Source organism: Orcinus orca, chromosome 2 (assembly GCF_937001465.1).
Source record: "Orcinus orca chromosome 2, mOrcOrc1.1, whole genome shotgun sequence".
Taxonomy (NCBI): domain Eukaryota; kingdom Metazoa; phylum Chordata; class Mammalia; order Artiodactyla; family Delphinidae; genus Orcinus; species Orcinus orca.
Window position 1 is genome coordinate 100,416,631 of NC_064560.1, and position 22,176 is coordinate 100,438,806.

Consider the following 22,176-nt stretch of genomic DNA (forward strand, 5'->3'; position numbering starts at 1 on the left):
AAACAATCAAGATAGCCATCAAATGATGAGTTGATAAGCAAAATGTGGGTGTATCCATATCCATACAGTGGAATATTATTCAGTCACAGAAAAGAAGGAAGTACCAATAGAGGCCGACATGGGTGAACCTTAAAAACATGCTGAATGAAAGAAGCCAGTCACAAAAGGCCACATGTCGTGCGATCCTATTTCTATGAAGTCTCAAGGATAGGCAGATCTATAGACAGAAAGTAGATTAGTAGTTTCCAGGGGCAGGAAAAAGGGGAGAATGGGGAATGACTACTAATAGATATGAAATGTTCTGGAATTAGATACTAGTAATCATTGAGATGATTGCACAATTGTCTGAATATACTAAAATTGAATTTTAAAGTTCAAAAGGTAGATTTTATGGTATATGAATTATATCTCAATAAAGCTGTTAAAAATGGATGTTTTTAAAGAAGAATATAAGGCTTAAAATTGTGGATATTAATAGCCAACATCGATTGAGCACTTACTGTATGCCAGGTACCTGCTAAGTGCTTTGCATATATCATCTCACTACATCTTTACAGTAGCTCTAGGAGATACACAGTTGAGCAAGTGTGGCTAGGAGAGGTTAAATTACCTGCCCGTAGTCACGTGCTAGTAAGTTGTGGGTCTGAGAATCATACCCAGTGCTTATACTTCAAATGACAGTGCTATGCTGCTAAGGGGCTGTACTCGGTACCAGAGAAGGAGGGAGCCATTAAAATCAGGAATGACATATCAAAGGGGACACTTAGGAAGGATAATATCAGTGGAACATATTCTGTTCAAAGCATGGTCAAACGTATGTAATTCTGAAAGGTCATAGACACTATGCTAGCTCAACTTTTTTTCCTTTTTTCTAAAATTTACTTTAAAATCGCATCTTTAGCCTCTTGAAATCTTATTCGATACATTATAGGGCTTCCAATGGATGATCTCTGGCATAGAACTTAAAATTTTAAACCTAAGCTGTCTTGTCCACTCCGCAAATATTTATTGAGCACTTACTAAATATCAGCTACAATGTTAGACCTTAGAGAAATTGTGCAATTCAGTCTAACCCAGTGATAGTCTGCGAATATGTAACTAGTATAGTGTGGTGTGTATGGGAGCATGGAGAAAGAGAAGAATAATTCTGCACCATTTCTCTTAATACTTCCTTATTGAAGATGCCTTCTAAGACCAAGGCTAGAACTAAAATTCTTTTGCTCAACATGGTTTTCAAATGTATCTATATCTGTGCATTAAGGAGAAATATAATTTATTCAAGATGCTTAAATTCAAACGAAAAGCTATTTCATTCAAAGGTAACACCATTTAAGAAAAAGATAATTCTACATCTTAATTCCACAGTTGTTAATACTCACAACTGTGGAAAATATAGGTCTATCTTCCTTTTCTCTTTGGAGAAAATGAAATTATGGTGGTATGGTATGGGAGCCAAAGTACGAAAAGGACTTGTGGGAAAGGAACCCCAGCTGTGGGGACCCTTGTGAGTAATGTATTGCTTGATATTGGCGAAGAATCATCAAACACTGGTATCTTTCAATTCTCAGAATCATTTCCCATGCCTGAGAGTCCAGCACTTTCAAAAGGCTTGATACATATTTTGCTGGAATGTAAAATGGGATGTTAGGTTTCACTGTTGCCTCAATAGCAAATGCAGTTTTTGTTTTTTGCATTTTAGTCAGCTCTGCTTTTAACAGGCATTTTAACTCCAGAGCTGTAGATTTTATACTAATTCAGTATATCCTTAAAATCTCTTCTAAAGTGAAAAGCCTAATAGAGATGGGGGAAAAAATAGCCCTATGAATCTATATCACAACAGATGGGACTTGTTGAGGAGTTAGTGGGTGTCTGATTTCCTCGTGCCCCGAACACTTGGTAGAGTGATCTAGTGCTGGACACCAGATGTTCAGTCAGTGACTGCTAAACACATAATTCCAGTGTTCTGGTGGAAGTATTTTTATATTTAAGGGACACACAAGTGTGCAAAAGCTAGGAAAAATATTAGGTTTTCCCGTATACCCATTTTCCGTAAATCATCTTTCTAATGCTCAGATTATATTACTCTCACCTACATTCAGGCCAAGTTAATTTCCATCTACAAAACTCTCCAGTGGTTTATGATAAGCAAAGGTAATAACTGAGCCGAAGGGTTAACAATCAGTCTGATCCATCTCATGATCAACAAAGACCTCCTCACAGAATTTTATATTAGGGAGTTTAGAGCTTTAATGTAGTTCACCTTGAGTTTATTTCTTTCAATCCTTTATTTAGAGTCTCTTAAAGAAAAATAAAGTACTCCTCATGGCTCTGCTAAAATGAAAGCTTGAAAGAATGCTGCATCACACTACCTCTAAAAAAGCTAGAGGAAGGTATTTTTTCAGTAAGAAATGCCAAGCATAGTCTTCAAATCATACTAAAAGCAATCAAGATTAAATATCAGATCTAGATGAGAAAACTAGACATAATTTAAACCTCTCTCGTGGTAGTGTGCATTTGTTCACAGTACATGTTAATATGTAATCTTTCCCACCCTCAGATTCCGTCTGTAGATAAGGGATGACTGTACCTGACTCATCGAGTGTGAGGAGGAAGTAAGCTAGTGTATCTAAAGTATTCAGCACAGGGCCTGGCCCTTAGCAAAGTGTCAATAAATAGTAGCTGTTACTGTTTTCTATTTATTGTTAAATGAGATTTGTATAACAATGTAGTCTTGGGAAAATGTGGTGTAATATAGAAGGGGGCTGGGTTCAACCAAGCTTGGATCAGATCCCAGCTCTCTTTGGCATATTATTTAGTCTTTCTGATCTCTCATTTCTTCATCTGTTAAGAGGGGTTATGAAGAACTGCTTACATGTTTACTTGTGGATTAATGGAGATAGTGTATTTGAAAGTTCCAGTCCTATTGCTGTCACATTGTAAGAATTCAGTGAATATTAGTTGAATCTCTGATTGATTCTAGTTGAATCTATTTGCAAAGGATATGTCTGTCGAAAACTAATTCCTGCTTTCCTCTAGAAATTTTACTTTCCTTTTGTTTTATGACTTTTATAAATATTTTACAAATACTTTTGTCTTCTAATAAATGTTTATTTTTGTTTTGTTTTGCTTTTCTATTTCACTTTTTTGGAAGATTGCCTGGGTGCTTGCTTGAATAAACTGATTTTTAATTTTTTTTTTTTTTGGCTGCATTGGGTCTTCATTGTTGTGCATGGGCTTTCTCTGGTTGTGGTGAGTGGGGCTACTCTTCCTTGCGGTGCATGGGCTTCTCATTGTGGTGGCCTCTCGTTGCGGAGCATGGGCTCTAGACGCATGGGCTTCAGTAGTTGCGGCACGTGGGCTCAGTAGATGCGGCACGTGGGCCCTAGGGCACGTGAGCTTCAGTAGTTGCAGCACACGGGCTCAGTAGTTGTGGCTTGAGGGCTCTAGAGCACAGGCTCAGTAGTGTGGCTCACGGGCTGAGTTGCTCCGTGGCATGTGGGATCTTCCCGGACCAGGGATTGAACCCGTGTCCCCTGCATTGGCAGGTGGATTCTTAACCACTGCAATGCCAGGGAAGTCCCCACAGTTCTGTGACTTTGCACATGTCATTTCTTCTGACAAAAATGGCCACCCTTCCCTTGTCTACCCAATGAGATCTTAGCTCAACGATTTTGTTCTATCTGTGCAGATAACTGAGAACTGGTCAATTTCTATAATGAGTATGATGCTTTATTCTTATTTAGATTGATGATCTCAAATTTTACCACCCTTTTACTTCCAATAATTTCTTTTATTGGCTTCTAATCTGTTCTTTGTTTTTACCACCTTTTGCTTTCCCTTAAGTTTAGTTTTTTTTCCTCTTCACTTGTTCTCTTTCCCTTTCAGGCTTTAATTATTTTAAAATTTAATTAACCTATTCTAATGCATTTAACTTTAATTAAAACCATTAAATCATATTTTAAATAGTCATGTGGATTCAATATCATTTCCCCACCAATAATTCACAAAGGTCAACAAAAAGAAGTGTGGCATAATTACTCTAATAAAGTAACATTTTTATTGCTTAATATATCTTGAGGTATAATTGATATACAATAAATTTCACATAAAGTGTACAGTTTGGTAAGTTTTGACATATGTATCCACCTGTGAAACCATCACCACAGTTCACATAGTACATACATCCATCAGCCTCAAACGTTTCCTACTGCACCTTTGTAATCTCGCTTGCGTCTTTCGCTCTGCTCCTCCCCCCATTCCCATTCCCAGGCACTGATCTGCTTTATGCCACTGTAGGTCATTTGCATTTTCTAGAATTTTATGTAAATAGAAACATACAGTATGTACTGTCTTGTCTGACTGTTTTTACTCAGCACAATTATTTTCAGATCCATGCACATTTTTGCATATATATCAAAAATTAATTCCTCTTTATTGCTGAGTAGTGTTCGATTTTATGGATACATCACAATTTGTTCATCTGCCTGTTGATGGACATTTAGGTTGTTTCCAGTTTGGAACTACTATACATAAAAGCTCCTGTGAACATTTTATGTGCCAGTCGTGTGTGTGTGTGTGTGTGTGTGTGTGTGTGTGTACGCGCGCGCACGCGCGCGTGTGCGTGCGCATGTAGGTGGATAGTTAGATAGATTGATTGATTCTTTTTTTCTCTTGGGTAAATGCCTAGCAGTGGAATGGCTGGATCTTATTAGGTTCAGAAACTACTAAATTGTTTTCCAAGGTGGGTGTATCATCTTACCAGCAATGTATTAGACTTCTAGCTCCTTCACATCCTCAGCAGCATTTGGTATGGTCAGTCTTTATAATTTTAGCCATTCTAATAGGGGTATAGTGCTATCTCACTGTTGCTTTATATAACACAGGAAATTCTTTATCTTCACAGGAAGAATATTAACAACTAAATATGTTATCTTCAACAATGCAGATATCCAATGGGGGAGCTGAGAGAGAAGGGAGAGTTGGGGAAAGAGAATAAGACGGAAGGTGGCCCCATGAAGTATTTTGCTGTTAGGAACATTCACACAGTGAGATAGTTTATAGCAGTGTGCATAGAGCAAGTTTCACCTAAAGTTTTCTGGTGGAGTCTATTGATATTTCTCTCTCTAGAGGGGTTTACATTCACTAGGAGGGAAACAAATCCTGTGGCATCTTGAGTATCTCCAAGTTTCTTCTCTAGGATGATATCATTGACAGATAACAGAGGACCAGAGGGAGAAGTATTTGACTAGACTACAAAAGCCACCTTATAATTATATTAATGGTGGCAGGTGGAGAACTTTCACAGGCAAATCTAATGATCATGTAATCACCAAACCCCTTTACAGCTTGTAGTTTTTTACTTCTTTATTTATCTACCCTCTCTTAATTTTGTAGGTTACTTGGGAAACCGTATAGGTTCTTCCAGAGGGTACATGCCACTTAAATATGGATTTGAATGTGGCTCCAGTAATGATTATCCTAGTAGAGGGGACCTGTTTATACATCACAAAATGTCTGGAACAGTCAGCAACAAGAAGCTTATTTGAGGTGGCTGCTTTCCATTTTACTTTAGCAAAAGGCCTTTAAAAAGAAAACAAAGTTACTCAAAGATAGGATTAATTTCTCCTTATGCAGCTAAATACATAAGCAATGAATGTAAATATTTGATAAGTGAATATAAAAGGGCTCTTATAAGCACAGAGTAAATAAACAACCTCAATAAAGTACAGGAAAACAGTTTGCATTTTGCTTGGTATGATGTTTTCTTTATTCAGTTAAATTAACAAACCATGATTTCATCATTAGTCAACAAGATAGTAGAGGGACCATCAAAGCAAACTACAGGAGTGTCCGGATTGATCTGTGCCAAACAAATGTTTGTAGCTAACAGCTGTATTATCACTGATTCTAATTTACGCAGCCAGGGTTCTCCTTTCATTTCCTAAGTGAGATGAATGTCATCTTACATGATACAGACACCCTCTCTGCTGCTTGAGTAATGAATCAGGTCAGCTCTTCCCTCTGGGTAGCCTCACCCCTCTTTGTAGGTGGGGAGAAGTGGCCTGCTAGAGTTTTTTTGTTATTTTTTTTAAAACAACTTATAAGCCTCTTTCTAAGGTTGTATGAGTCCATTAGTAAACTATCCAGCATTTGAATGAAAAATACCAGTTTGTTGTGTCAAAACCTTTGGATGTACAGGTTTTAAATTATGTGCTTTCTTCCTTTTCTTGTTTAATACTTAAATAAAACCTTGAGTGCTGAAGAATAGGAAACAGTATGCTGTAGTCTTTGCCTGCTAGCTGAGATTCTTTGATTCATTCTGCAGTAGATTTATCTCCTCAGAGCTCAGGCTGAGAATGAACCGATCCTAAGAAGCCCATCCGTTTAGTCCACCTGGTTAGTGGGACGTGTAGTACCTTTGACTTGAGGATTCCAGGCTTCTTCCCATCAAAGCAGAGCCCCTCCCCCAAAATCAAAATCTTGATTTTTTAAATTTATTTGAGATTAAAAGGGAGAGTCTTATGTATCAGAAGGAGGGCTAAGGGTACAGGGCAGTCGCTCTGGAATATGTGTTAGCTGTGGATGGTGTGTTTAGCCATCAGAATTCTGCTCATTAGCAGAGGGTATATAACCCCAGGAGAACATCTGGAGAAGAGAAGCAGTCCTGGCTCTGCCACTCAGTGGGTGCCTGTCAGCAAGTCATTTCTTGACCTGAGTCATGCTTTTTTTCAACTCTAAAATGGGGTAATAATTCTTACCTCACAGGATCACCATGAGGATTAAATAATGTTTGTGAGAACAAGCAGCACAAAATAGGTGCTCAATAAATGATAATGTTCGACAATTGGAAAACAGAACCAACAATGAAAGGTTAGAGACAGTATGAGAGAAACGCCCTTAAGGATTCTTTAATTCCATGGTTCTTAACCCTAGCAGCACATTAAACTACCCATGCCCACGGGCTCCACTGCAGACGAAGATGATCAGAATCTCTGGGGGCAGAGCCCAGACAAAGAAAACGATTTTAAGTGCTCCGGGAGCTCCAACATGCAGTCATGTCAGAACCATGAAGCCATCCCCTTCATTAAAGATGTGGAAATTTCAGCCAAAGATAAGTAAGAAGAGGAAAGCTCAAAATCATTCTGCCAGTGGTGTCAAGGCAAAAGCCTTGGACATAGGCATTCCGTGTTCTAATCGCTCACCTCTGTTTCCTTGAAGACTTCATAGTCTCTGATTTCCAGAGACTTCAAGAGCAGCTGTCCTGTTCTGGCCCATTGGCTCATCAAATGTTGCTGACAATCTGTGTGTGTGTGTGCGCGTGCATGTGCGTGCACAGGAGTCCCTCTGCTGACGGTCAGTCTGGTAGGGAAGACAGCTATTAAGCAAGAGCAGTATGAGAGTTATGTGGGATCAGAAAAGTGGGAAAACCAAACCCTATAGCCAGGGTGGATCTAGAAAGCTAGCTTCTCAGAGGAAGTGGCAAAGGTAGGGCTGAAAAATGAGTAAGCAAGGAGAGGAAAGACATTTCAGGCAGAGGAAACAGCTACTACAGAGACATGGTCATATTCCAGGAAGGGCAAGTGGTTTCATGTGCTGTAGTGATGAGTGTGTGGTGGTGAGGATGGTGGTGGAGGAGAGGGGCTGGAAGCATAGTCAGAGGCTGCATTGTTTTTCACAATCTGAATTTCACAAAGTTTTGAAATTGCTATTATCCCTTAAACTAAAGGAACTGCTTAGATGCCTTGGTCCTGTGACTTTCTGGTGCAGATCTGCGAAGACTGATTTGGTCTGTTATTTCTGGATATTTCAGAAAGACAAGAAATGTCCAATTATACATATTTTGGGCATTTCTATTTCTATCATAGAACCAGTAGCACAATGAAAATCAAGAAAGGAGAGGAGGAAAGAAGCACAGAGTCAATCTGTTTGGTGTTTAAGAAAGGAAAATATATTGGAAAAAGCATTCATCTTCAACCTGTTTACTGAGATCTCTACTAGAGAGTTTTCCATCTTTTAAAAAAGGTGGCATATCTCTGAGAAGGAATCCACCCCAATATGTATACTTAACTGATCAAGAAAAAGAAATATCTCTGAGAAGAAGCCCATCCTAGAAATATGGGTAATTAACTAATGAATAAAAAGAAAAATTTTACCAGACTTTAGAAACTCTGTTCAGGGAGCAACAGCCTTGAATAAAGAGGGCACGGAAAGCCTTCCATGGTCTTTTTTGTCCTGTATAACAAATTATTTTCCATGCAAAGCTCCAAATTGCATTTCCTACCCTGCTGCATTGCTGTGAGCATGATTCTGGTACATTGTGGCTCTTCCAGGGATACTCCTGATATCAATCGTGAAGACTATTCAGAATGAGGATGGGAGTCAGAGTTGATTTGTGCCAACATTCCTGCTGAGAATTAGCCCAGTTCCATTATGTGTGGGCGAGCCCCTGGTTCCTCGCCCTTGCCTGTTTGAGGTACACAGATACAGCTGAGAGACTCTGCAGGGAGTGCCAAGTTAAGACACCCCATGATAGGAACATTATCACTTACTCTTTCATAATGAGCTCTTTGTGGGAAACCGAAAAAGATCAGGTTTATCTACCATTCAGTGCAGCTGTGGTGCCTCTATGAAAAGCGAGGTCTGCTTAGTAAGACAAGAAGAATCCAGAAGAATTGGATTCTTCTGGACAGACTCTCAGAATGAGCAGGGGCCCTGAGTCTTTTTTTAACTCTTCCAACTAACTGGGGTACTAAGGGCCAGCGTAACTGCTTGGTTTGTGTCTTCGTTCATCAGTTGGAGAAACTGAGGCCCAAGGAGGTGAAGTGGCTTCCCCAAATCAAAGGTTAGTTAGAGGCCAAGCCAGAACCTATAGTAACTAGGTCTTCTCACTCCTGTCATCCATAAACCTGGTTATGATTATAATTAGCTAGGTTGTCAGAGATAGGACAGGATGTATATAATAAGAGTATATTGTGAAATCTTTTCTGATTTGAAAAAAAAGATAATGATGAACTTGGTCAAAATTTGTTCTCTGTGCTTTATTCTATTTAATCTGTGTTCACATACAAGATTTAATTTCTCAAACTGTGTATTTCTCTGTTTTATCTCACAGGTTGCCTATTTATCAGAATAGGGCTTGGTGTTACGAAGTCCACCCCTGTTGACTTGAACCACTCAGAAGACCTGTGCATCCTGGCAGCCTCATTTATCTCACCTCATGCTCCCACCTTGTAGTCGTGTATAAATATGACTGGCGTAGCACATACATATCCCCGCGGAACTTACTACTTTTCTATCTAAGATGGGTCACTTAATCCCAGGCCTTTCTTCGATGTCTGTACTTCATTCTTTCCTGGACTTTCCTACCCCATAGATTTTAACTTTGGAAGCCTTTGCATGGGATTTGTACAAGTAATATTTTAGGTTGGTTTGCACAGGACCTATCATATTTTGTAAGAGTTGGCTCTCACATGAGCTCTTTATTTTTAAACATTACTCTTTCCTGTTAAGAATTCCCTGCTTTGGAGTTGCATCTATTCTTCCTATTGTCTCTTTCCCCCTTATGGTAATAACAGTGAGGAGTGCCTCCCTTCAGGGTCACTTAACCTCGTTCCACGCGCAGGGAGAATTCATGAGTAGTAATATGTTCTCCAAAGAGAGTCTGACCTGCAAACTGAGAGTATTATGGGAAGGCAGATGATGATGCCCAATCACATAATTAATGAAGATTTTTACACCTAGCCCACTTCTGTGGGTGAGGCCCAGAGGAGCCTGACTCTGGGTTATAACAAAATGCTGCACAACCATAATTTCACTGTTCAGATCTAATATTAAATCAGGCCCAGATTTTTCTGTACTTATTGAACACCTGTTAGGTTTACATGGGAATCCTCTTAGCTGTGAGCTCCTTGTGGATGAGGAACTGTGCCTAGCATTGCACTTGGCACATAGTAGGAGAACCAGGAATAAGTGTGGAATGAAGGGGATTGGTGAACAACTGGGGTTTTTCAGAGTATCCTGTCCTGAGGCCACTGCAGATGGAAGTGGTTCTCCTGTAGCGTAACACATCCAGTTCTTTCTTGAGGTTGGGCTGCAACTTGACCTTCTTCCAAAGATGAAAAGGAAAATCATTATTCATCTGAGATTTGCCTTTCGGTGTTTAGCACAAATTTGGTTTCTAAGGAAAAAATGGCAAAGCATTCATGCAGGAAAAATTATTCTTTAGGTATTCTTCTCTGATGACCATAGACTGAGCAAGATTTTTGTATAGTTACTGTAGCCATGAAAATACTAATCGTTGGACAACATTCCCAATGCAACAAATATCAACCCATAGAGCACTTTGATGAATGTCAGGGAGCAGAGCTAACAGAAATGTAATGCTAGTGAGTCAGCACTCTCTTTACCAACTCCACACGTTTATTCAGCATCTTCCTATGTGTAAAATCCGTGATTTCTCCTTGCTTTTGTTTGTTTTTCAAATGTCAGTCTGAAGGCAGAATATACCTTTTGTAACTGATGAACTGTGATCATTATTTGTGTCTATAAAAAGTGATATTCCTCCTCACTTTTAAATTAATTTGGAGTTTCAGGGATAAGGTTTTGGTGGTATGTGGCATGCATTAGGTGCTCAGTAAATATAGAAGGGAAGGCAGAGTGCTGGGAGGAGGTTACGGGAAGGAGAGGAAGTGATTCACACTTGGGCCCTGGAGTCAACCTGCACAGAGTCCAGCAGACTCTGCGTGTAACTGCCAGGTAACCTGGTAATGTCCATTGACTTCTAACCTGAGTTTAATATTCTCTAAAATGAGATAATACCTACTTCGTAGGGTTTTTGAGAGGCTTAAATGCATGAATACATGTAAATGTCTGATATAAACCAACTCAATAAATGCTAGTTTTTTAAATATAATTAATAATAATGTTCATGACGTCCAGTGATTATCTTCTTTGAGAAAGCACTTGTCTCTTTATCTTCCTGGACTTTGAAATGAGTCCCCTTCAGTTGATATGGATTCCTCAGGGCAGAGAGAGACAAGCACAGTAGAATTGCTCAGAACAGGCAGCTGCAGGCGACAGCCTCCTCAGGGACGCCCAATGGTGCTACTGCCCTGCTGCCCTCGTGTGGGTTCCCCTCTGCTAGGGTCTCAGGCTTCAGTCCTAATCTTACCTGACTGCTGTTCTCTTGCCAGGATGGAGGGCCAGGTTCTCGTTTCCTTTGTGTATCCATACTTTCCTCTTGCAGGAGAGCATGTTTGCCTGAGAACGGGGCCTTTATTAGCCCATCTTCCTAGGGGGTTTACCTTGAGGTCGAAGAGAGACAAGCCGGCCCGGTGGGGAAGGGCCGTCTGGCTGTGGGCTGACGTCTGCCCATTAATCCTTAGGGCCAGATGTTGGTGTTTCTTAAACCTTTGATGAGTAACAGTGTTCTGCATCTAAGAGACTCTAATTTTACCTCTTTCAGAGACATCACTACTTTTTCACCAAAGTTAGATTTCCTCAGAACAAGAGTATATTTTCTAAAAATGTTTTGGCACGAGGTAGAGTAACAATAAAAACATGTAAAGCATTTAGCCCAGCTAGTGAGCAATACTGGAGACTGGTGGCAAGTCAGAGGGCTTCCTCGGGGTTTTCCTGAGGTAATTGACACGCGCAGAGAGTGGAGGGGCCCTGGGAGGAGACCTGCTTTGGAAGGTTCTGCCCCCTACAGCCACCTCCATTTCTCTGCGCCCAGCGTGGAAGAAGGGGCCCTGGCCTCTCATACCTTCGCGCGGCTAACTGGTGCAGGTGCTTACTGCGTGCCAGTCTGGGTTCTGAGGGCCGTCGACCCTAAATCACTTCATCCTCAGGACACCTAAGTTCTGAGGTGGATACTGTTTCTAGCTCTATTTACAGAGGAGGGGACGGAGGCTCAGAGAAGATAAAAAATTTCCCAAGGTCAAACAGTCGTTAAGTGATATAATCAATAAAAAAAAACAAAAACACCCAGGCTCCAGAGCCTTTTCTCTTAACCACTGCTCTACTACACTGCTTGAGGAGTTACCCGTCCTTCCTGAGGATCGCAGGCAGGGACCAGAGGGGTCCAGCATATATTTAGCATTTTTCTTCCCCAGCTTTTTAAAATACTTTATTTTCAGTAGGATTCCAGGCATAAGTAGCAGTCTTCATCTCAACAAGGGCAAACTGCCTATAAGAGCTATAGGGTGGCCCAGCACTTTCCGTAGAGTGACCTCTGCCCTCCAATAGGGCAGCACCCTGTCGCAGGCCAGGTGCCCTGGAAGGGGTTTCTGAGATGGAGTTTGCCATGCAGGTTATTTATTAGGGGTCCCAGCCAAAGGGCAGTTGACACGACGGGAAGTTGAGCTGCAGTGCAGGCCTGATGGCCTCAGCCAAGCACCTGGCTGTGGTGGAGCAGACGTGGTCTCTCAGAGCTGCCTGGTGGTACCACCGCCACCATCCGGCGGTGGATGTGGGACACCTGAAGGAGGGCGTCCCCTTGGGCAAGGAAGCTCTTTTCAGCTGAGGTGACTGAAGGAGCTGACAGCATTCCTTGTCACTGAGGCAGTGCGTTCTTCCTTGAAAGGGGGCTCTAGGCGCTGCATCCGTGTTTCCATCTTGACGCTTTCAATTTTATTAGCATTGTGAGTCTACACAGTGGGAAATGCTTTCTTCAAACTCAGCCTCTGTTTGCTTGGATTCTAGATAAATAGGCACTGCACAAATAAAGACAGATCCTCAGCTTTCTGGAATCCTTTTACTATAGCCCTAGGCAGAAGCAAAGGTATCACATCAATATATATATTTGGACCATGTGATTAAAGTCATACCTGGCATTTTTGGAGGCACTTAAAGAGTTTGTTTTACGCTCATCATGTCTTTCAAGTGGAGCCAGTTGGCTTTTTTCTGGAGGCCAGAGTCCAAAGCTAAAAGCCACAATGCAGTGATGGAAAATCTCTAGTTACATTTTGCTTGCTAGTTGTCTTTCAGAGAAATCTTTCAGTGATTAAGATTCCAGGTTTAACGCCCTTTTCCTTGCTCCTTCCATCATGATACTAAAGCAGTCTTCCAGCTCACTTCAGAACAGACATTAACCTGCATCCCAACTGACTTATTTCTTGTCCACGCGAGTTGACCACAGATTCGTTCCTGTGTATCCGGTGGGTGCTTTGCCCTGCAGGATCCATTACTGCTGTGTCCCACTGTTGCCCACAGCTGGCTCTGGCCACTGACGGTCTCAACTGCAAGGTGCGCAAAACCTTTCTCCATTTCCCTTCTTTCAGGTTGGAAAGCTTATCCAAGAAGCAGCTGGAAGAAGTAATTTGAAACGAGTCACTCTGGAACTTGGAGGGAAAAGTCCCAATATTATTTTTGCAGATGCTGATTGTAAGTCAACCACAGATCTCTTACATGCCCTGGCATACTGGCCTGCGGTGCTCACTTTTATTATCTCCACTTTCAATAGGACACTAAGAAAAAGGTCTTTGAAGCTAAGTGGCATTCAAGGAGAAAAATCTAGACCCTTCCTTTTAAGGACAAAATGATATTGGTAAAGACCACTTATCAGTTGACAATCAGAGTTTGTTTTCTAGACATAATAAGCCATTTTGACTCTGTGTTGTTGTAAAATAGGGTAGAAGAGGTGAAGGCCTGGTTGGTATTGTATAGTGGAAAGAGCAGTGGTCTAAGCCTCTGAACACTGGAAATGTAACTTCTGCCTAGATTCGAGAAACCTGAAACGTCTCATGTATGCCTGGTGGCTTTGTAGATCATTAAAAATTTTTAGTTCACTAGCTCTACCAACGTTGTCCCAAACCCACACCCCCTTCTCTGTTTAGCCATCCCCACGCCTTTCTGTTGCCCCCATGGCTTTTAGTCAGGATGACAACACACTATGGTCAGTTGTGTATGAATAGACCTAAATTGGAGGTGATTACACCTTGGCAGTAGGACTCTACAGAGGCCTAGAGCTATAACCTAGAAACCCCATGTCTCCAGGCAGGACGCTCTCTAGTCCACTCTGCACGGGTGTGCTCCTCATGTTTGGAAAAACTTGCCAGGGAATGAAATTACAAAACCTCTTTCAGTCATCCTTTTTCTTCTTCACATCCTGCCAGGCAGCACTGCTTCCTCAATTTCACTACTAGAGAGATCAGAGAACAGAAAGCACATTGCCTGAATTTCAGCCCCAGCTTGGAATTTGCAAGTTCAGCTTCAGCTGTATACTAGTTGTCAAGAGGATCAGAATTCTGTACCTAAATTCCTATTAAGGTGTAGGCACTGCACCGACAGTACATTGATTCATTCAGTCAGTGAGTCATTTAGCAACTAGCAGACACCAGATTTATTAATACTATATTGAGTATTATTTAGTATCTCTTATTTTCACACGAGATGAAAACGAGTTACCATATGCTACTATACAATTCCATGTAAATATAGAGGAAATTGAGCGTCTTCAAAGACGATCATTGCTGTCACAGTTTAATTTGCCAAAATACTAATTAAGAGTATAGCTGCAAGGTCCTATAGATTAGGGATTGCAAATTGGCAGTCTATAGGCCAAATGCAAGGTATGGCTATGTTTACTTCTAAGTATTACACAAAATATTGGTTTCCGTTTTTTCTTAAAACTGGAAATCTGGCAACCCTGGGCTATGTTTATGCATAGCAACAGCCAAAGGTAGTACTTTCCTTCTGAGTCTCTGTCACATTGCTTTACTATTATCTACACAGCCCCTTTGGTTATTGGGGTTTGAGACTCCTGTTATAGATAACGCGGTCTAATCCCTCTTTTTACAGAAGAAAGGTTTTCCAAGAAGTGAAGACGTCCAAGTTAACACAGCCAATAACGTCAGGGTCTGGTTAGAACTAGAACCAAGTTGTGTTCTCAATCCAGTGCTTTTCACTGGGCTGCTCACAGTTCTGCTCTGTGGTGAGCATGACATTACACCTGGGGCTTTGGGGAGGGAAGAGGGTCGGTCCCTTAGGCCCCTCCACAGGCAAAGCAGTGTTGAGAGCATGGCTGTTTCCTCTTGTAGTGGACTATGCCGTGGAGCAGGCTCACCAGGGTGTGTTCTTCAACCAAGGCCAGTGCTGCACTGCAGGATCTCGCATCTTTGTGGAGGAGTCCATCTATGAAGAGTTTGTGAGAAGAAGCGTGGAGCGGGCTAAGAGGCGCATAGTGGGCAGCCCCTTTGACCCCACCACCGAGCAGGGACCCCAGGTAGAGAAATCACAGACATGCCCGTTCTTTTTTTTTTTTTTTAAACATCTTTTTTGGAGTATCATTGCTTTACAGTGGTGTGTTAGTTTCTGCTGTATAACAAAGTGAATCGGCTATACATATACATATATCCCCATATCTCCTCCCTCTTGTGTCTCCCTCCCTCCCACCTTCCCTATCCCACCCCTCTAGGTGGTCACAAAGCACCGAGCTGATCTCCCTGTGCTATGCGGCTGCTTCCCACTAGCTATCTATTTTACATTTGGTAGTGTATATATGTCCATGCCACTCTCTCACTTCGTCACAGCTTACCCTTCCCCCTCCCCGTGTCCTCAAGTCCATTCTCTACGTCTGCGACTTTATTCCTGTCCTGCCCCTAGGTTCTTCAGAACCTTTTTTTTTTTTTTTTTTTAGATTCCATATATATGTGTTAGCATACGGTATTTGTTTTTCTCTTTCTGACTTACTTCACTCTGTATGGTGGACTCTAGGTCCATCCACCTCACTACAAATAACTCAATTTCGTTTCTTTTTATGTCTGAGTAATATTCCATTGCATGTATGTGTCACATCTTCTTTATCCATTCATCTGTCGATGGACACTTAGGTTGCTTCCATGTCCTGGACATGCCCTTTCTTTACTTAATCTCTTATGAACAGAGAACCCAGACACTCTGGTGGAACCCGACAAAGCATCATCTTCCTCCTTCTGCTGACTCCTTACTCTTCTTCCTCATCTGTCTTCATGGCTGGAAATGTAGCCAGTGAGGCATTGCTTGCTTATGTCTTGTGCTTCTCTTTCTGTTTCTAAATTTTATCCTTGAAAAACCAAGAGATTAGGATTGCCTTAAGGATATCTTGAACTTTGGGGGTAGGTTGGAGTCTCTCAGCTCCAAAAAAGGACCCAGGCATGGCAAGATGGATCTTGACTAGAACCCAGTCCCAGTCCTTTAACTGCTGGAGTCAAGACATCCCCACAGGTGCCACAGTCAAGGAGGGCAGGTATCTCTCATTCCCAGAAACCCATTTATACTTTTACCAGCTGCCAAGGATTCTCTCCACCAACCTGACCTACTCTGGGATGACAACGTGCAGTTTGTAATTGTGTAGGGGATGGAGAGCTGTCTGCTCTCTCTTCTGCCATATGGTTCTCTCTTACTCTGAATGCTTCATGCACTGTGGTGGATGAGGAGGGCCACCAAGGTCCCTGCTGGCTGCACTCTTGAGCTCTGCAGGTTCTCCATGGTCATCAAGGTATATTTCCAGTTAGAACTCTGGTTTTGAACTGAGAATTTTTAAAGGAATATGTAGACCAGATCTCATCTGGATCACTAGAGCATGGGTTTTCCTGATAAGAAGCAGTATCTCCTTAGTTTTGGGACCATTTGAGAGAAGATTGAAGTTGTAACAGCAATTCAAACTCAGGTGAATGTAGGTTTCTTTTTTATTTACCATAATAATTGAGTGATAAGTCTATAACTTGGGGGCTTGCGGGGGGCGAGAATGACCTTATTTTATGGACTAGGACGCTAGCTCTCACTCTTTAAACTTAATCCTTTCCTCTGATGGTATAACAGTAGTTCCATAAAAATATACCCCGATACTCATTTGTCTATAAGGTTAATTTTTACTTATGTAAACAGTGAATAATCAATTAGCCAGTATCTCCATCATTTAGAAATATTGCTTAACTCTTGAACTGGTACTTATGACTTGTCAGTATCATCAGAGCAGTGCATTCACTGGAATTCTTGATGTATTAGGTTGAACCATACAAAATTACCCTTTTTCACAGGTCAAAAATGGTTAATTAACAGCAGTTCCATATGATTTGACTAGGTATAATGAAGCTTTGGCCAAAAATCACAAATGAGAGAGATTCTTGAGCACATGCTTATTTCCATTTTCATAGAAGATTTTACTTGGAGTCATCAGGCACTTTCTTCTGTAGATTGATAAGAAACAGTACAACAGGATCCTGGAACTCATCCAGAGTGGTGTGGCCGAAGGCGCCAAGCTGGAGTGTGGAGGCAAAGGGCTGGGCCGAAAGGGGTTTTTCATCGAGCCCACGGTGTTTTCCAACGTCACTGACGACATGCGGATCGCCAAGGAGGAGGTATCACATAGATTCTAACAGCAGCCACATCTTCCTTGGGATGGTTTCCAGGACATTTCTAGTAGACAATATTAGAGGTTTAGTTCTTTGTATTTTATATACATTGTACAATAGCAATAAACATGGCTATGAAAATCCCCAGTTTCAAGAAAGAAGTTAGACAAAGAGGCAAGCAAGCTAGACGGAGGCCAGGTGATGTGCTTTATGATCTCAATTGTTATTAGCCAACAGAACCATCATAAAAGCCAATCACTGGTCTCAGTGATACATTGCCAACAGTTCAGTTCCCCCAAATATGGGTCATTAGGCTGTTAATCAGGAAATAGAAAGCACCCAAGCATCCTCGCGCTTCTGCAGGAGAGGACCAGTTGCAGATCAGCCACCTCTCCAGAGCGGTAGTTCTCAGTTCTGGAGCAGTGCCTGGGGGATCATGGAGAACACAGCTTTAGAACACACTGTGGAATCAAGTGCTGCCAGGCAGGGTGGGGGAGCAGAGGAGTTAAACTCTAAGGGTAGACTTACGTAATCTTATTCTGGGAAAGTTTGGGATATTTTTACAGTTATGTTTTGCTAAACTTAAACATCATTTAAATGATGAAGGCAGAATAAACTTGCCTTGAAACATAGAAAACAGGTGAAAGGATGGCGAAGCAACCATGTTGGGTCAACCTATTTTATTGCAGATCTTTGGCCCCGTTCAGGAAATTTTGAGGTTTAAGACTATGGATGAAGTTATTGAAAGAGCCAATAACTCAGACTTTGGACTTGTAGCAGCTGTCTTTACTAATGACATCAACAAGGCCCTCACGGTGTCTTCTGCAATGCAAGCTGGGACTGTTTGGTAAGACCAGAGTCAGTCTCGTTCTGGCCATAACACATTCCGTGAGGGTGGGAGGGGGCTTGTAATTCTCCAGAGCCTGCGTGAAATAAAAGCATATGCTCTGGAAGGATGGGGGAGACCGAAGACTTCACCCTGAGAAGGGATACTTCCTATTGGCTAGATCAGGAAGTCAAAGTAAATCTTAAATTATAAAATTTTCATGTGGGGAAAAAGGAATTAAAAAATAGAACTTATAAAAGAAATATCATGCCAGTGCTATTGTTTCTGTGTAAGCAGAATACACACTAACAGTACCATGTTTTCTTCTTTCAGGATCAATTGTTACAATGCCTTAAATGCCCAGAGTCCCTTTGGGGGATTCAAGATGTCTGGAAATGGGAGAGAAATGTAAGTGTCCAAAGTTGCTGGTGCCTGAAGAGAAACAGGGTTGCGAATAGCAGCATAGAGGGGCACTCAACAGCATCAGTGAATTCTCTTACTCTCATCCATTCACTAAACAAACACTTGGTTGAAAACATAAATGTATAAGCAAAGCACACATTACAAAGATGAATAAAACACAATAATACCCTTACCTTAAGTGGGAATGGAGAAAAATTCATGTACCAATAATTCCATGTAATAGGTGCTATTATGCAAGTATGTCAAATATCTTGTTAAGTACAGAGGAAAAATCAATCAATTTTGCCTGATGAGGTCACAGAAGACTTCACAGAGGAAATAACATTTCAGTTTCTTAGGAGCAGGCATTCCAGGTAGAGGGAATAGCAAGAACAAAGGCATGAAGGCATAGCAACTACAGAATAGTCCAGACACAAAACAGAGTTTGGCATGTTTAAAACAGACGTCACCAACTGCCCACCCAGGGACAAATCTGGCTTAGAGAAATGTTTTGGTTTTTTTTTTTCCTTATAACATTTAAAAACCTTTACCTGACATTCAAAATGAGGAGACTTTCCATAAAAATCTAGATTTCTTGCTTATTTTCATTCCCCAAAGCAAAACTGCTGCAGCTGTGAGCTCTGCAGTTTTCCCTATTCCCCATCATGCCTGCTTCTGGGAACTGAATATTGGCTGTGTTAGTTTTACACATACCCAATTCACTCACTGTCACCTGCTCAGTGCCTATAGGATCTTTGAGTCTGGGGCTGCAGAGCCTAGGGCACAGGATGCATGGAGGAGTCTTGCTGAAGATACAAGTGGAGAGGTTGCTTTAAACCCAATCTCAAAGGGTTTTTAAAGGGCATACTGTGGGAGCTGAGGGGATACCAATGTTCTTATGGCCAGCATTCTTGGTGTATAGAGGATGTTTTGGCAGAGATCACAGGAAGATGACCCATTACAAGGATTTTGCAATAATAGGTATTAATTAAATGCCTGCTCTGCATATGGCTTTATTCTGCCTTCTTACCTAACATTGTCTCATTTGCTTTTCACAGTGATTCTATGGGATAGATACATTTATCTTTATCTTATGGATGGTTCAGATGAGGAACTAAGGGTTGGAGTGGTTAAGTAGCTTGCCCAAGTCTCACGGCCAGTAAGTGGCAGATCTGAGCTTTGAACCTAAATTTTAGTGGCTTAGTTTCTGTGATGTCTGGCCAAGGAAGCATGGGAACCAGGTATAAGGAGTCTTCCGGGTCAGAATCAGAGCTGGGCTGCCCTCTTGTGATGCTGAGGACCTGAAAAATGGGACTGTGGCAGAGGAAAACTAGAGTGATTGCATTTGCAACTTCACATACGAATGGATTTTTAGAATTGCTTTCGGAGAATGAATGGTAGCTAGGGTCTTCCTGAGCTGACATCTCCCCTCGTCCCAAAAAACTTTCATTTTCCCTCATTTCGAAAGGAGCTAGATCCATGTTTTCTAAATCCTGTGACTCATAAGAGGAAACATCTTCCATGCCTGTTCCCTCGGGCATTACTGAATGCATACTTTCTTGAACAAATGTTTAGTTCGCAATCAATCTGCTAAAAAGTATTGAGCACATACATACTTTGTGCAAAGCATGATGCTTGGTCTGTAGGGGAAGGTGCAGCTCATTAAATTACTTGAAATTTTGTTGGATAAATGAAATATACAACATTGAAAGAATCAAAAGAATTCCAGAAAAGCCTGTGGAGTGGTAGAGGAATGCAGGGGTGATAGAGATCGTTGTGAGCTGGAGAAGTCCAGGAAACCATTAGATGTGATCTTTTATAGGGATTTGAATTGGCCTTTAAAGGAGAGGAACATTTGAGTAGATGAGGAGAGAGGAATAGTTTTTCATGGTTGGTGGGCAAAACAGGATAGCAGTGGGGGAAGAGTTAGCAGAGGCATTGTGGGAGAAATAAGTATGGTATTTGGGGGGAAGTGCAGTGAACCCATGACTAGCACAGGGGATTTACATCTTCAGATACTGTAGCTGGTAATCTCTAGTCCCGAGCCATTAAACCATGAAGTAGATATAGCTTTGAGGCTAAGAGCAGAGTTTCTGGAATCACACTGCACAGATATGTACCCTGGCTCTACTGCTTAATACCTGTGCAGCCTTGGACAAACTATTTAATCTCACCGAGCCTCGGTTTCCTCATCTATAAAATGGGAATAATTATAGATAGTACTTACCCTACAGAGTTGCTGTTAGGATTAAATGTTAGAATCATGTATGCCAAACATCCAGCAAGGTATCTGGCAAACCTTCAGAAAATGTGAGCTACCATCATCATTATTGATCAAGTAGATGACTGTTACGTAGGCAGTCCTTCTTTTTCTTAATAAATGTATTAAGAAAGGGAGAAACTGCTCTTGCTTGAACCTTTGCTTCTGGCCTTCAGTGCCTCCCACTTGCTTTATAGCCAGAACCCATACCCAGTCTGGATCCTATTTGCTAAGTTATTAGTATTCCTTCAGCTTTTATAAAGTCTTCATGTACTCTAAGTATCTCTTCTTAACTTGCACATGGCCTTAACTTTCTGCTTCCACTTTTGAAGATGCATTCAACTTCTTTCATTTCCTGCCCCTGTGTTTGTGCTCTCCCAGCCTCTGAAATGTTGGGGCCATCGCCGGCTCTGGGAATGCTGCTCACATTGACTGTTACAGATGCAGGGTGCATCATGGGCATAAAATACACTTGAAATAACTAATTGCTGGTTGATGGTTTCTCATCTCAGGCTAGCCCTGGACTCTCATCACAGGCAAGCCTCCTACCAGGATTCGGGCTTGGGACATTGTTCAGGCGCAGTCTCTTCCTGTCAGAAACATCGCCCTCGCCTAGAAAGAAGGTCCAAGAGACAGTTTGGCTGTGTCAGAACCACACGGAACAGTGGCCTTTCTCGACTCGTCTCATGGGCACAGTAGTGATTTGGCCTTCCCAGTGCAGTTAAAAAATAATTAGGAAGCAGTGCTCTTTGATGAGACTCACTTCATCTTATCTAAATTATATGAGTCTTTGTTCCTGTTTGCCCCCAAAACATGTTTTCTCTTCCTTAAATGACCTGGAGTGGTAGGAAATGCTTCAGATAAAAGAACCTGCCCTGTCCTGGTTCCCCACTCTTCTTCTCATTTAATACAGTCCTGGAAACTCTGCTTAGCCTTCCACTTGGACAGAATTGTTTATCTCACGGCCTGCAGGCTCCATGCAGCTTTGGTCCCTGACATCTCCTTGCCCACCTCTAAGAGGAACAGAGAAGGGAAGTAGCATTTTCTGGAAATGAGCTCCAAGGAAGGCTGTTGGAGCCCCTGAGTGCTACCCCACAGAGAGCTGTGGAGAGGGCTGCCCTCTACAGGTTATCTGATGGGCTGGCCTCTAATTCCCAGGGTCAGAGACTTGGGCTGAGTTTCTCTCCGTTCTGCTTGTCCAGCTAATTCCATCTATTTCAGCCTTCCCATCCTTTTCCGTCTCATTTAAGCTCTCCTGAGACAAGGGGTCATAGAGTCCAAGCTATAAAATATGTATCACAAACCTAGGGGATGGAAAGAACGCTGTGAACCTCAGCATTTTAAAAACTAAGGAC

General features: G+C 41.7%; 1 protein-coding gene across 2 annotated transcripts in view; it reads left to right on the plus strand.

Annotated features, from left to right (window-relative positions):
* The window catches only part of ALDH1A2 (aldehyde dehydrogenase 1 family member A2), a 95,685-nt gene that overhangs the window by 68,637 nt on the left and 4,872 nt on the right, over nt 1–22,176 (plus strand). For both annotated transcript variants that reach the window (XM_004274672.3, XM_049705996.1), the window contains exons 8-12: nt 13,281–13,383; nt 15,039–15,223; nt 17,175–17,339; nt 18,023–18,180; nt 18,493–18,567. In XM_004274672.3, the coding sequence (XP_004274720.1) occupies nt 13,281–13,383; nt 15,039–15,223; nt 17,175–17,339; nt 18,023–18,180; nt 18,493–18,567 (686 nt within the window). The remainder of the gene's footprint in view (nt 1–13,280; nt 13,384–15,038; nt 15,224–17,174; nt 17,340–18,022; nt 18,181–18,492; nt 18,568–22,176) is intronic.